This window comes from Sapajus apella, unplaced genomic scaffold (genome assembly GCF_009761245.1).
Source record: "Sapajus apella isolate SASKATOON/1434 unplaced genomic scaffold, GSC_monkey_1.0 scaffold65, whole genome shotgun sequence".
In the NCBI taxonomy this organism is placed as follows: Eukaryota; Metazoa; Chordata; class Mammalia; order Primates; family Cebidae; genus Sapajus; species Sapajus apella.
The window spans coordinates 823,077-838,099 of record NW_022437005.1 but is presented as its reverse complement, the minus strand read 5'-3'; the positions used below and the strand labels follow the sequence as shown (position 1 = coordinate 838,099).

The following is a 15,023-nucleotide window of genomic DNA, read 5'->3' as shown; positions in this document are numbered from 1 at the left end:
GGATTACCTGTTTAATAAATGGTGTTGGGAAAACTGACTAGCCATGTGCAGAAAGCAGAAACTGGACCCCTTCCTGACACCTTACACTAAAATTAACTCCAGATGGATTAAAGACTTAAACATAAGACCTAACACGATAAAAACTCTAGAAGAAAACCTAGGCAAAACCATTAAGGACCTAGGCATAGGCAAGGACTTCATGACTAAAACACCAAAAGCATTGGCAACAAAAGCCAAAATTGACAGATCGGACCTAATTAAACTCCAGAACTTCTTGCACAGCAAAAGAAACTATCATTAGAGTGAATCAGCAACCAATAGAATGGAAAACATTTTTGCAATCTACCCACCTGACAAAGGGCTGATATCTAGAACCTACAAAGAACTAAATCAGATTTACAAGAAAAAAACAAACAAGCCCATTCAAAAGTGGGTGAAGGATATGAACAGACACTTTACAAAAGAAGACATACATGAGGCCAACAAACATATGAAAAAATGTTCATCATCACTGGTCATTAGAGAAATGCGAATCAAAACTACATTGAGATACCATCTCACGCCTATTAGAATGGCAATCATTAAAAAATCTGGAGACAACAGATGCTTGAGAGGATGTGGAGAAATAGGAACACTTTTACACTGTTGGTGGGAGTGTAAATTAGTTCAACCACTGTGGAAGACAGTGTGGCGATTCCTCAAGGACCTAGAAATAGATATTCCATCTGACCCAGCAATCCCATTGCTGGATATATATCCAAAGGATTATAAATCATTCTACTATAAGGACACATGCACACGAATGTTCATTGCAACACTGTTTACCATAGCAAAGACTTGGAACCAACCCAAATGCCCATCAGTGTTAGACTGGACAGGGAAAATGTGGCACATGTACACCATGGAATACTATGCAGCCATAAAAAAACAATGAGTTTCTGTCCTTTGTAGGGACATGGATGAACCTGGGAACCATCATTCTCAGCAAACTGACACAAGAACAGAAAATCAAACACCACATGTTCTCACTCATAGGCGGGTGTTGAACAATGAGAACACATGGACACAGGGAGGGGGGCATCACACACTGGAGTCTGTGGTGGGGAACTAGGGGAGGGACAGTGTGGGGTGGGGAGTTGGGGAGGGATAACATGGGGAGAAATGTCAGATATAGGTGATGGGGAGGAAGGCAGCAAATCACACTGCCACGTGTGTACCTATGCAACAATCTTGCATGTTCTTCACATGTACCCCAAAACCTAAAATGCAATAAAGTATATATTAAAAAACAAAAAAATAAAGACTCACTCTTTCTTTAATATTGATGAACTGTCCTCAATAGGAAATTTGTTAATTTGCCAAACAAGAAGTTTGGATGAAATCTCATTTGCTTTAAGAGCTGAAAATGGCCAGACACAGTGGCTCACGCCTGTAATCCCAACATTTTAGGAGGCTGAAGCAGAAGGACTGCTCCAACTCAGGATTTTAAGACCAGCCTGGGCAACATGACAAGAACACTGTCTCTACAAAATGTAAAAAAATAGAAATTAGCTGAGCATGGTGGTACATGCCTATGGTCCTAGCTACTCAGGAGGTCAAGGCAGAAGGATCAATTGAGCCCAGGAAGTCAAGGCTGCAGTGAGCTGTGTTCACACTACTGTACTCTAGCTTGGGCAACAGAGCTAAAAACCCGTCTCAAAAAAAAAAAAAAAAAAAAAACCAAGAAATTAATCAGTCATGTATGGTGGCTCATGCCTGTAATCCCAACACTTTGGGAGGCTGAGGCAGGCAATCACTTGAGCCCAGGAGTTCAAGACAATCCTGAGCAACATACTAAGACCCTGTCTCTACAAAAAAATAAGTCTGTAGTCCCAGCTACTTAGGAGGCTGAGGTGGGAGGATCACTTGAGCCCAGGAGGTAGAGGTTGCAGTGAGCCGTGAACATGTCACTACCTTCCAGCCTGGGCAACAGAGCCAGACCCTGCCTCTCAAGTTAAAAAAAGAAAAAGAAAAAAAAGAGAGAGAAATTACTCATTTGCATTGTATTGCCCTTAAAACTTAATTTAATGGTAGTGATCTCTAAGTGTGGTACTATTTGTGGCGATTATTTTCTGTTTATTTATTTTTGAGATAAGATTTTGCTCCACTGCCCAGGCTAGAGTGCAGGGGCACAATCATGGCTCACTGTACCCTTAAAACCTCCTAGGCTCAAACAATCCTCCCACCTCAGCCTCCCAAGCAGCTAGGACGGCAAAAGCAGGCCACCACACCAGGCTAATATTTTTTTTTAATTTTTCGTAAAGACAGGATCTCACTATGTTGCCCTGGCTGGTCTAAAACTCCTGGCCTCAAGTGATCCTCCATCCTCAGCTTTCCAAACCACTGGGATCACAGGCATGAGCCATCTATTTTCTTTCTAAAAATACGTTTCTGGGTTTTTTTCCTCTAAATGTTTTATTCATGGATATGTATTACCTTTGATATTAGAAAAAAATATTTAACTTAGATGTATACACTTCCTTGGTTACATAGTTTAAAATAGTTTTGCTGTGGATTATATTAAAATTCATTCTATCATGTAAAAATAAATATCATTGACATATAAAAGAGAAAGATATGAGTGTTTGCCTATTTTTTCATGCTTTATGATTCTAGCATAATTCTATTTTAATGGCAAAAATTCCATATTTTCTTCATTTATTTCAAATTTAAATTATAAGGCAGGGCTTGGTAGCTCATGCCTGTAATCCCAGCACTTTGAGAGGCCGAGGTGGGCAGATCGCTCGAGGTCAGGAGTTTGAGACCAGCCTGGCCAACATGGTGAACCTCCATCTCTACTAAAAATACAAAAATTAGCGGAGCACACACCTGTAATCCCAGTTACTTGGGAAGTTGAGGCAGGAGAATCGCTTGAATCTGAGAGACAGAGGTTGCAGTGAGCTGAGATGGGACCACTGCACTCCAGCCTGGGAAACAGAGTGAGATGCTGTCTCAAAAAAAAAAAATGTAAAAAAAAAAATTAAATTACAGAAACATTTCACAGAAGGACTATAGGTTATTAGCACTGTGCTGCTACAGGAAAAAAAAATTATTTTTAGTATCCACCTAATGATCATTTTGATAATTCTAGAATTACTTACATGGAGCATTTCTTCTTGATGTTAATGCTCTTTTTGTATTAAGAGTACAGGCAGTAACTGAGTTGTTCTTTAGGGTTGATTCACACTTTTGTTTGGTATGCAATTTGAGCTAAAAGTAATGATCACAGGTGCTTTCAAGCTTTATGCAATAATTAAAGGAAAACTGCTCAATCTTTTTTCTCCTTTAATAATAATTTCTTATGTAAAAAGTAGAAGGAGGAATATTAATTTTTAAATTGTTATGAAACTTGAGTAATTTACTTTGGAGGATAGTAAAATATTTTTTACACTTAACTCTGCTAATTTAAAACCCAGCTACTGTAAAAGTTCCTTAAAAACACAGCACAATGGTTAAGTTCAGAAATAAGTGTTTCAGAGGCTGGGTGCAGTGGCTCAAGCCTGTAATCCCAGCACTTTGGGAGGCCAAAGCGGGCAGATCACTCAGGTTGAGGCAGAAGAATCACTTGAACCTGGCAGGTGGAGGTTGCAGTCAGCCAAGATTGCACCACTGAATTCCAGCCTAGGTGACAAGAGTGAAACTTTGTCTCAAAAAAAAAAAGGGAAAAGAAAAAGAAGTAAGTCTTACAAAACAATTTGCAGAGCTTGACCTTTACAGAGCACTGAAACTGTCATTGGTATCATCACTATCATACAGCTTCTCTTTCAATTCACAACATTTCTCTTTTCTGGATTAAGATTTAATCACTCTGTAATCCATCTGATTTTATCTCACCCTTATCTCAGAAAAAGACCAAATACTAAAAATGGATTATTGTAAAGTTGGTAAGTGACAATGCCCAAGTATAAAAGTATAGGACAGTGCTTACTATAATCAGCGTATTCACTGCATGATAGCCCATAACATCTTTTGACTTCCTCTAGTGTCCTGGCATACTTCATGTAGTATTATAAAAATTAAATTAAGGCTGAGCCCTCCAGAGAATTAGTTTCAAAATCACCCATTGCTAGTTTTCTGCTAAAGAGAGTAGAAGTGTAATCCTGAGTTGATTATTTGAGGCTGGTAAAAGCATGGTTTTGCTTTTTTTTTTTTTTTTTGAGATGGAATCTTGCTCTGTCACCCAGGTTGAATGTAGTGGCTCAATCTTGGTTCACTGCAACCTCTACCTCCCGGATTCAAGCGATTCTCCTGCCTCAGTCTCCCAAGTAGCTGGGATTACATGCACCCGCCACCATGCCCAGCTAATTTTGATATTTTTAGTAGAGACAGGGTTTCACTGTGTTGGCCAGGTTAGTCTCAAACTCCTGACTTCAGGTGATCCACTCACCTCGGCCTTCCAAAGTGCTGGAATTACAGGTGTGATTGTAAAAGTAAAGAGGCCTACTCCTTTTAAGAGTGAGCTTTATGCTGAGGAATACACCCCTCCCCAGTCACAGAATGGAAATGTAACTCTCACACAACCCACTTCACAACTTCCTGAACTCACAGATTTCTCCAGGAGGATCAGGCCGAATAGTTTGCTAGGCTCTGCACAAAAGGATCCACTGTTAGTGAAAGTATCTTAAAGTACAAGCCCAACTCAACAGAACAGCGTTTTCATTTTCTTATTAAAAAGATCAGTGTATTTGTTTACTGTCAAAATTCCTGCATAGCTAAATTAGATTCTAAATTGAGCAGAATCAAAAATTGCCGAGAGTTGCAAGAAAAATAAAAATCTAATATTGGCAGAAGATACCCTTAAAAAGAGCCAATTTAGCCGTTTAAATGTACATTACAAGGGTTAGAGGAGTACCAGGATCCCAGACGCCTTCCATTGGCAATAACAGCCTTTATGGTCCATTTTCCTAAAAGAGGAATGTTTGAGATTAGAGGATTTGGCAGAATCATAGAATACTTCTTTATATATTTATTTATTTATTTTGAGATGGAGTCTTGCTGTGTCTCCCAGGCTGGAGTGCCATGGTGCCATCTCGGCTCACTACAATCTCTGCTCCCAGGTTCAAGCAATTCTCCTGCCTCAGCCTTCCAAGTAACTGGGATTTCAGGCTGGCACCACCACACCCAGCTAATTTTAGTCTTATAGTAGAGGCAGGGTTTCACCATGTTGGTCAGGCTGGTCCCAAACTCCTGAACTGAAGTGATCGATCTGCTTTCCTCAGCCTCCCAAAGTGTTGAAATCACAGGTGTGAGCCACTGCGCCCAGCCAAATACATATATGTTTTTTTTATTTTTGATGTATTTATTAAGGAAATGACAGAAATTACGCTTATAAACTAAATGTTAGAGCTATTATGTGTTTAGGAAATGAACTCCATAGTCAATTTGCAAGTCTGCGGAGTTCTTTGTACTTGAAATTGTAATAAACGTAATTGAAATTGCAATAAAAAGCTTTAAAAATTATGTAATTTTGTTTTGATTGAATTATCAGACCTTGATGTATTTTGATTTTAGGAAGACGTTTTACAGAGTCTCACATGATGTTCTTAGGAACCAGATGAAAAAATTAAAATGTGGTCTTGGTAATGGCAGTTGGAGAGTGGTAACAGTAATGGGCTAATTTCTCTGAACTACTCCACAGGATTCTGCTCATGACACTATGGGCTACAAATACTTTTTTTTTTTTTTTTGATATGGAGTCTCGCTTTGTCACCCAGGCTGGAGTGCTGTGGCACGATTTTAGCTCACTGCAACCTCCACCTCCCCACTGGGTTTAAGTGATTCTCCTGCCTCAGTCTCATGAGTAGCTGGGATTACAGGCTTGTCACCACACCTACCTGATTTTTGAATTTTTAGTAGAGACGGCGTTTCACCATGTTGGTCAGGCTGGTCTTGAACTCCTGACCTCCAGTGATCCGCCTGCCTTGGCCTCCTAAATACTTCTTTGACTAGTAAGTTGAATAGCTAAGACTGGAGTGTTGCTAATATGAAGGATAGAAAGAAAGGCATATTAGGAATGGCACACATAAGTATGTGGAATGAACTTCTAAGAATGGTGACAGAGTATTCAGAGAAATCATGAGTAGAATATTTGTTGAATCTAGTATTTCCAAAACTCTACACAGACTTTTACAATTCTGTTCTGACAAAAAATGGTGTTATGGCTCTACTGAGAGAAGGAGTGAGGAGGAACAGTGAAAAAGCGACATCGATGATCCAAAGCCTCATCTACCATAGCACATCCACAGATAATGTGTGAAATATGCAAATTAAGCAACAGCAAATAGTAGCCATTTATCTAGAGTCATAACGATGGTAATTATCAGAAGAAAACAGTTGAAATCATTAAAGTGGTCGATCAGCTCTTCAGAACCATTTGAATTTTAACTTTTAATAAATGTGCATTAATTTGACAAAAATATTTTAAAAGTTAAATGTAGATATTAACCCTCTCCTCCCAAAAGGATTATTTTTAAAGCAAAAACCGGAAGTTCTCTTCTACTAAAAAGGAACCAGCAATTTGGAAAATGTCAAATTCCAGGTGTGAAGAAGAAATATACAAGATGATCTTACAATATCTTATCATACCTCACAGGAAGGATGGTGTCAGGAAATTAGAGTCATGACCAAGGGATGGAGGAGCCAACTCAAATAGGCTCCCAGCGGTTAAAGCTGGAATGAGCAAGCACCAAAATGAATAATGATCGCAATTTACTGAAACATCTAAAATCTATTTAAATCCATTTGTTCATAATGATACCTAGAAACAACACTCATTCATCACTTTGGGGGACATTAAAGAGCCAACTCACATTATTTTGAAAACTGATAAAGGGAGTTAAGTATTTATCTTACCTATTCTGCACAATAGAGTATAGGTGACATTTTTTTAATAGAATTATTTCAGCTAATGAATGAAGAAAGAATGACAGAATTATAATATCTTCATTGCCACCTCTAATGAATCAGTGGATCTGAGGTAGGAGGTGGGACTCAATGCCAGAGGTAGAGCTCAGACACTGGACCAAATTGAGTACTAGGTACAACAGGGATGAGATGGAAGCAGCTTTCCATAAGACACACACACCAGTGTGCCATGTCAGTTTACCATTGCCATGGCAACACCCTGGAGTTACTGCCTTTTTCTATGGCAATAAGCTGACAATCCAGAAATCACTATCCTTTTCCTGGCAAGTTCTGCATAAACCACCCCTTAATCTACATGTAATTAAAAGTAGGTATGAAGGCCGAGCATGGTGGCTTACAACTGTAATTCCAGCACTTTGGAAGGCTGAGGGGTGAATTACTTCAGGTCAGGAGTTTGACACAAGCCTAACCACAATGGTGAAACTCCATCTCTACTGAAAATACAAAAATTAGCTGGGTGTGGTGGTTGGCATCTGTAATCTCAGCTACTTGGGAGGCTGAGACAGTACAATCTCTTGAACCCATGAGGCGGAGGTTGCAGTGAGCCAAGATGGCACCACTGCACTCCAGCCTGGGCAACAGAGCGAGACTGTCTCAAAAACAAGACAAAACAAAACAAAAATAACAACAACGAAGTAGCTATGAATATGACTGCAGAACTACCCTGGACTGCCACTCTCAGCACACTGCCTATGGGGTAGCCCCGCTCTTCAGGAGCAGTTATGAAGCTGTAATACTGCCAAAGCTGTAACGCTGCTGCTTCAATAAAGCTGTTTTTTTCCACCCTACCACCAGCTTACCCTTCAGTTCTTTCCTGAGCAAAGCCAAGAACCCTCAGGAGCTAAGCCACTTCAGGGCTTGCCTGCCCTACATCAGACCTAAGTAGTGCTCATCAGTGGCTGCTAGTGTCACAAAGCAGAGACAATAAATGATGCACCTCCTGATGAAAAACATAGCACGTTCTATGAGATAGTCTTGTCAAATAAGTTACACTAAGTTTAATCAAGCCTCTAACTCTACCTACCAATTTACAAAAAATAGTGTTTCAATCAGCAAAATCATGACTAAGAGTAACTCTACAGGACAAATAAATTGATTGATGCGTGCATATATTCATTGCAGCACTATTCACAATAGCAAAGACAGAATCAACCTAAATGCTCATCAGTGATAGACTGGATAAAGAAAATGTGGTACATATACACCATGGAATACTATGCAGCCATAAAAAGGAGCGAGATCATGTCCTTTGCAGGGACATGGGTGGAATTAGAAGCCATTATCCTCAGCAAACTAACACAGGAACAGAAAACCAAATACCCCATGTTCTTACGTATAAGTGGGAGCTGAATGATGATGTTGCAGGACTTCCTTAGTTCAGCTAAAGACGGGGTTTTTTGTCCCATGGCCTTAAAAATTCAGGCTCACAGACAATTAGAATGGTAAGAGAGGGTTTTATTGGGTGAAAAAGGAAGAAAAGGGGTAAACAGGGACTCTTGCAAGGCCACAGTCCCTGCGAGAGCACTTCCCACTGACAGTTTGAATCCCAGTTTCCACACAGGAAGAGGAGGGGCCAGGCTCCTCCCTGCTGCAAATGGTGTGAACTTCCTGAGGCTCCACCCTAGTGTGCAGGCTGGTTGGAATTTTTCCAGGGACCCTCTCCCACCTGGCTGTCTCAATGAGAACACATGGACACGTGGGAGGGAACAACACACACTGAGGGCCTGTCAGATGGGGGATTGTGGAGGGAAAAAGAGCATCAGGAAGAATAGCTAATGGATGCCAGGCTTAATACCTAGGTTGAATGTTGAAACATTCTTGTATTTCAGGAGTAAGTTCCTCTTGGTTATGGTGTATAATCCTTTTAATGTGCCATGAATTCAGTTTGCTAGTATTTTGCAGAGGATTTTGGCACCAATATTCAGGTATATTGATTTATGGTTTTCTTTTAGTGTCCTTGTCTAGTTTTGGTATCACGGTAATGCCAGCCTCATAGAAAGTTTGGAAAATGTGAAGGATTTCTGTTTAATTCTTCTTAAATTTTTGGTAGAATTCTCTGGTGGGCCATTCGGTCCTGGGCTGTTCTTTGTTGGGAGGTTTCTGATTACTGATTCAATCTACTAACTAGTTACAAATCTGTTCAGATCTGCTATTTCTTCAAAGCTCAGTATTAGGATGTTGTATTTTTCTGGCAATTCATCCATTTTTATTAAGTTATCAAATTTGTTGGTATATAATTGTTCATAATACTATGATCCTTTTTATTACTGTGACATTATTTGTAATGTCTGCTCTTTCACTTCTGAATTTTGGTGAGTCTTCTCTCTTGTTTCGTTGATCTAGCTAAAGGTTTGCAAATTTTGTTGGTTTTTCATTTGCTTGTTTTGATTTTTTTTTTTTTTTTTTTGTGTTGAGATTTGGAGATGGAGTCTCTCTCTATTGCCCAGGCTGGAATGGGGTGGCATGATTTCAGCTCACTGCAACTTCTGCCTCCCGGGTTCAAGTGATTCTTCTGCCTCAGCCTCCCAAGTAACTTGGACTACAGGCATGTGCCACCACTCCTGGCTAATTGGTTTTTTGTATTTTTAGTAGAGACAGGGTTTCACCATATTGGCCAGGCTGGTCTCGAACTCCTGACCTTATGATCCGCCTGCCTCGGCTTCCCAAAATGCTGAGATTACAGGCTTGAGGCATCTCACCCAGCCTGTTTTGATTTTTGAAATGGAGTCTCTCTGTCACTCAGGCTGGAGTGCAGTGGTGTGATCGCTGCTTATTGTAATTTCTGCCTCCCGGGTTTAAATGATTCTCCTGCCTCAACCTCCCCAGTATCTGAAATTACAGGTGCCCACCAACATGTTCGGCTAATTTTTAAATTTTTAATAGTGACGGGTTTTGCCATTTTGGCCAAGTTGGTCTTGAACTTCTGACCTCAGGTGATCCACCCACCTTGGCCTCCCAAAGTGCTGGGATTACAGGCATGAGCTACTGCACCTGGCCAAAATTTTGTTGTTCTTGATATCAATTAAAAACCTAACTTTAAGTTTTGTTGACTTTTTGGTAATGGCTTTCTAGTCTCTTTTATTTCTACTGTAATCTTTAGTATTTTCTGTCTTCTGCTAACTTTAGGTTTGGCTTATTTTTTTAGTTCTTTGAGGTATAAAGTTAGGTTGTTGACTTGAGATCTTCTTTATTAATGCATTTTATATCATATACTGCTCTAAACTTCCCTCTTAGTATCTTATGGGATACTTTACTGCATCCCCATAAATTTTGGTGTGTTTTGTTTTCATTTTTCTCAAGATATTCTCTAATTTCTCTTGTGATTTCTTCTTTGACTCATTGGCTGCTCAAGAATATGTCATTCTGTTTCCACATATTAGTGAAGTTTTTAGTTTTCCTTTTGCTATTGATTTCTAGTTTCATTCCATTGTGTTTAGAAAAGATACTTAGTATGATTTAAAAATTCTTAAATTTGTTAAGACTTGTTTTCTATCCCAAAACATGCTCTATCCTGGAGACTGTTTTGTGTGCCCTTGAGAAGAATGTATACTTTTGCTCTTATAAAATGGAATGTTCTGTATATGTCTGTTTGATCCTGTTGTTATGTAATGGACATTATCATGTAAATACAATAAGGTCTTTTGTTACTGATCTTCTATCTGATTGATCTATTTAATATTGAATGTGGTGTATTGAAATCCCATTCTATTGTGTTACTTTCTTTCTTCAGTTCTGTCAATATTTGCTTCATATGGTTGGATGCGTTGCTCTTAGATACATATATAATTGTTATATCTTTCTAATGAAGTGACCCTTTTATCATTAAATAATGTTCTTTGTCTCTTAGGACAATTTTTGGCTTCAAGTCAATTTTCTCTGATATAAGTAGGGCTGCCCTGGCTCTTTTATGGTTACCATTTGTCTGTGTTAACAAAAGACCAATGAGTTCTCTGGAGGAAAAATAGGAACTTTATTTTCTAAAAGCAATCTGCAGATTGGAGAGATGCAGCCTTCAGTGCAAAATGAAAGTGTGACCTGAAGTGGGAGTTGGAAAGTTAGAGATTATAAAGGCCAAAAACACAGGGCAGGAGAGGGAAATCAGGGGAGTGGGGAACACAGTCTTGATTAAATGACCTTTAAGCTCCATTTCACCAGTCTGTCTTAATTGACTGGTTCCAGGTGGTCAATTGGTAGGCACCAGGTGGTCTCTTGGTGGTCAGTTGAGGAATTTCCAGCTGCAGTTATTTTCAGGAATTGTTCTTTGACTTGGTTGTGGAAAAACAGGCTTTATAATGCTTTCCAAGGACACGGAGAGCGTGACCATTTCTTCTTTCTGCCATATACCTCTTGGTTCTGCTTTTAACTTTTGAGCCACAGGGAGTCCATCTTTTCTGTTAACTAGGGGCATAATTTGACACGTGGAATATCTTTTTCTATCCTTTAATGTTCAGCCTAGGTGTTTCTTCATACTAAAGTGAATCTCCTATAGACAGTATATAGCTGTATCTTATTTTTTGATTCATGCAGTAACTATATCTTTTTATTGGGAAGTTTAATTCATTTACAGCTAAAGCAATCACTGATAGGGAAGGAGTCACTATTGCTGTTTTGTTATTTTTTTCTGTATGTCTTGTAGTTATTTTGTCCTTCTTTTCCTCTCTTACTGCATTCCTTTTAGTTGTGTGTGTGTGTGTGTGTTTGGTGATGTGCGTTTATTCCATTTTTATTTTCTTTGTGGCTCTTCAATATGCATTTTGTTTGTAATTACCGTGAAGAATCTATAAAATATCTTATACTTTTTTTTTTTAGATGGAATCTCACTCTGTCACCTAGACTGGAGTGCAGTGGTGCGATCTTGGCTCACTGCAACTTCTACCTTTCAGGATCCAGCAATTCTCCTGCCTCAGCCTCTCAAGTAGCTGGGATTACAGGTGCCCGCCATCACACCTGGCTAATTTTCGTATTTTTGTAGAGACAGGGTTTCACCATGTTGGCCAGGATGGTTTTAAACTCCTGAACTCAGGTGATCCACTTGCCTTGGCCTCCCAAAGTGCTGGGATTACAAGTGTGAGCCACTGTGGATGGCCAAAATATCTTACAACAATCTATTTTAAACTGTTAATGACTTAACGTCAATCACACACAAAAGCTCGTCATTTATATCTCCCCACCACTGTATGTTAACAATGTCACAAATTACATCTTTTTATATTTTATATACATTAATGTAGTTTTATAGTTATTATTTTTATGCTTTTATCTTTTAAATTATATACAGAATTGATTTATGTACCACATTACAATACCGCATGATTCTGTATTTGTCTACATATTTACCTTTTCATAGATCTCTATAGTTTCATATGGTTTTGTGTTGCCTTCTAGAGTTTTGTGTTGAGTTCTAGAATCCTTTCTTTTCAACTTAATAGACTTCCTTTAGCAATTCCTTCAAAGGTCTAGTGGTGATAAACTCCCTCAGCTTTCATTTTTCTGGGAAGGGCTTTATTTTTTCTTCATTTTTGAAGGACATTTTTACTAAATATAGTGTTTTTGGTGGACAGCTTTTTCTTTCAGCATTTTGAATATATTATCCCATCCTCTTCTGGTCTGTAATGTTTCTGCTGAGAAATCTGCTGATAATGTTACAGCTTTTCTCTTGCTGTTTTTCAACTGTCTTTGCCACTGACTTTTGACAACTTGATTGTAATGTGTCTTGGTTTGGGGCTCTTTGGGTTCATCTCACTTGGATTCCTTTGAGCTTCTTGAATTTAGATGCCTATTTCCTTCCTCAGATTTGTGAGTTTTCAATCATGTTATTGTCAAATAACCTTTCTGTCCTTTTCTTTCTCTTCTTCTTCTGAGACTCTCATAATGTGTATATTGTTCCACTTGATGGTATCCCATAAGTCCCTTAGGCTTTCTTTACTTTTCTTAATTCCTTTTTTTTTGAAAACTTTTTGTTCCTCTAACTCAATAATTTCAAATGACCTATGTTCAAGTTTGCTGATTCTTCAGCTTCATCATCTATTATTGAATTCCTTTAGTGCATTTCTAAAATTCAGATATTGTATTCTTTAGCTTCAGAATTTGTTTTTTTAAAATAGTTTCTCTTTGTTGATATTTTCATTGTGTTCATGCATCATTTTCCAGATTTTGTTTTCTGTGTTCTTATGGAGCATTGGGCTTCTTCAAGATGATTATTCTAAATTATTTTTTAGGTAATTCATTGGTTTGTGTTTCTTTAAGGATGATTTCAGAGACTTTGTTCCTTTCATATAACCATCTTTTCCTATTTCCTTGTGTGCCTTGTTGTTGTTGTTATTTTGCTATGATTTGGGCACTTGTAAAAACAGCTATGGCTCCCAGTCTTTATAGACAAGCTTCATATGTGAAAGGCCTTTACCAGTCAACACAGTTAAAAATTCTAAAGGCTTCTCAAGCCTTTTCTGGGGATTTATCTTCTCTGGGCTTGTGCATGTAATTTCCCAATTAGAGTAGTTTGCCAGTTTTGTTTTGTTTTTTTCAGGCGTTTATAATCCTGTCTGTGGTACCGCAGGTTCTCTGGCACTGCAGTAAGCCCCTTGAGCTCTTTTCTCAGTAGCCCCCAGGGTTGGAAGATATGCTGGTTCTGTCAGCACTGTGAGTTAGGTGAGGGAAAAAAAACAGTCACTGGAACAGCCCCTGAAAAGTCAAGTGTTTCTTATTTTCTTTTCCTCCCAAGGTAGAAACTGTCAGTTGGGCTTTTTCTCCTGAAAGCACCAAGCTGTGCTGGCTTGAGGGAGGAGGGACCATGGATGAAATTAAATGGCTTTTCATGGACTATCCTCGGCTTTGAGCTTGCCTGCTGTCCATGACTTCTAACTGGTTTCTGGAGTTCCCACAAAGGCTTTTTTGATCATATGTAATTAAATCATTGTCCCTGTGAGTGAACACAGTCTGAGGCTTCCTATTCCACCATCTTGCTCTGTGCTCAGTCTTTCACTTTTTATTCAGTATATTTGTTATTGTTTGAATATATTACATCCATCACATTAAAAATCATATGAAAAAAAGTGTCCAAATCAAAATGTTTTCACTATTGAAGGAAAACTATTTCATTTCCAAGAAAGGAAAGTATATAAGGGCCTTTAGTTTTTATTACTGTAATTTATATTACAGTACAGTAAGAATCGGCCTACATTTACATATATTGCACAAACCTCCCACTATTGTGAGCTTTCCCAAATTCCTGCCGCCTTAATAAAAGTGCAACAAGGTGCTTTGTTATGGTATAAAATAACAATGATTGGGCATGGTGACTCACGCCTTTAATCCCAGCACTTTGGGAGGCTGAGGCGGGTGGATCACCTGACGTCAGCCTGGCCTCAGGTCTGAGACCAGACAGGCCAACACGGGAAACCCCATTTCTACTAAAAATACAAAAATTAGCTGGGCGTGATGGTGGGCGCCTGTAATCCCAGCTACTTGGTGGGCTGAGACAGGAGAATCGGTTGAACCAGGAGGGGGAGGTTACAGTGAGCCGAGACGGTGCCATTGCACTGCAGCCTGTGCAACAAAAGTGAAACTCCGTCTCAAGAAAAAGAAAGAAAGAAAGAAAAAAAGAAATTAACAATGCAACCTATTATGGAGCAGACATTTAAGATATCTCTTATCCATATAGATAAGAATAATTATGAAATAAATTGATTTATTGAATTTTATTTTTTCTTTTGTGCTTTAGGCATTAGGATTTTTATCTTCTTATGGAATAGGAATGGAATATGATCAAGCCAAGGTAAAGGCTATTCTGTTTTATTCTGGAGCAAAACCGATTTCTTTAAAAGGGACATTGAATAGAATCTACTCATTAAGTAAAGGAGCTCACTCTACTGTAGTGGTTGAAAGCACCAGATTAATCGTCAAAGAAATTTAGTGTTCTTATGCCATAAGTTTCTTAAAGTCTCATAAGTCAGCTTCTTCATTGAAGATAGACAATATCTACTACATAGGGAAATTATGATGATTAAATGAAATATACAATTCACTTATCACGGACTCAAGAGATTAGTAAAACCCCAATA

At 38.7% G+C, this 15,023-nt stretch overlaps 1 protein-coding gene across 1 annotated transcript in view; it reads left to right on the top strand.

Moving 5' to 3' along the window:
* SEL1L2 (SEL1L2 adaptor subunit of ERAD E3 ligase) overlaps positions 1–15,023 on the top strand; it is a 74,592-nt gene that overhangs the window by 22,750 nt on the left and 36,819 nt on the right. Inside the window, exon 5 of the mRNA XM_032248211.1 lies at positions 14,684–14,737. Within this exon, the coding sequence (XP_032104102.1) occupies positions 14,684–14,737 (54 nt within the window). The remainder of the gene's footprint in view (positions 1–14,683; positions 14,738–15,023) is intronic.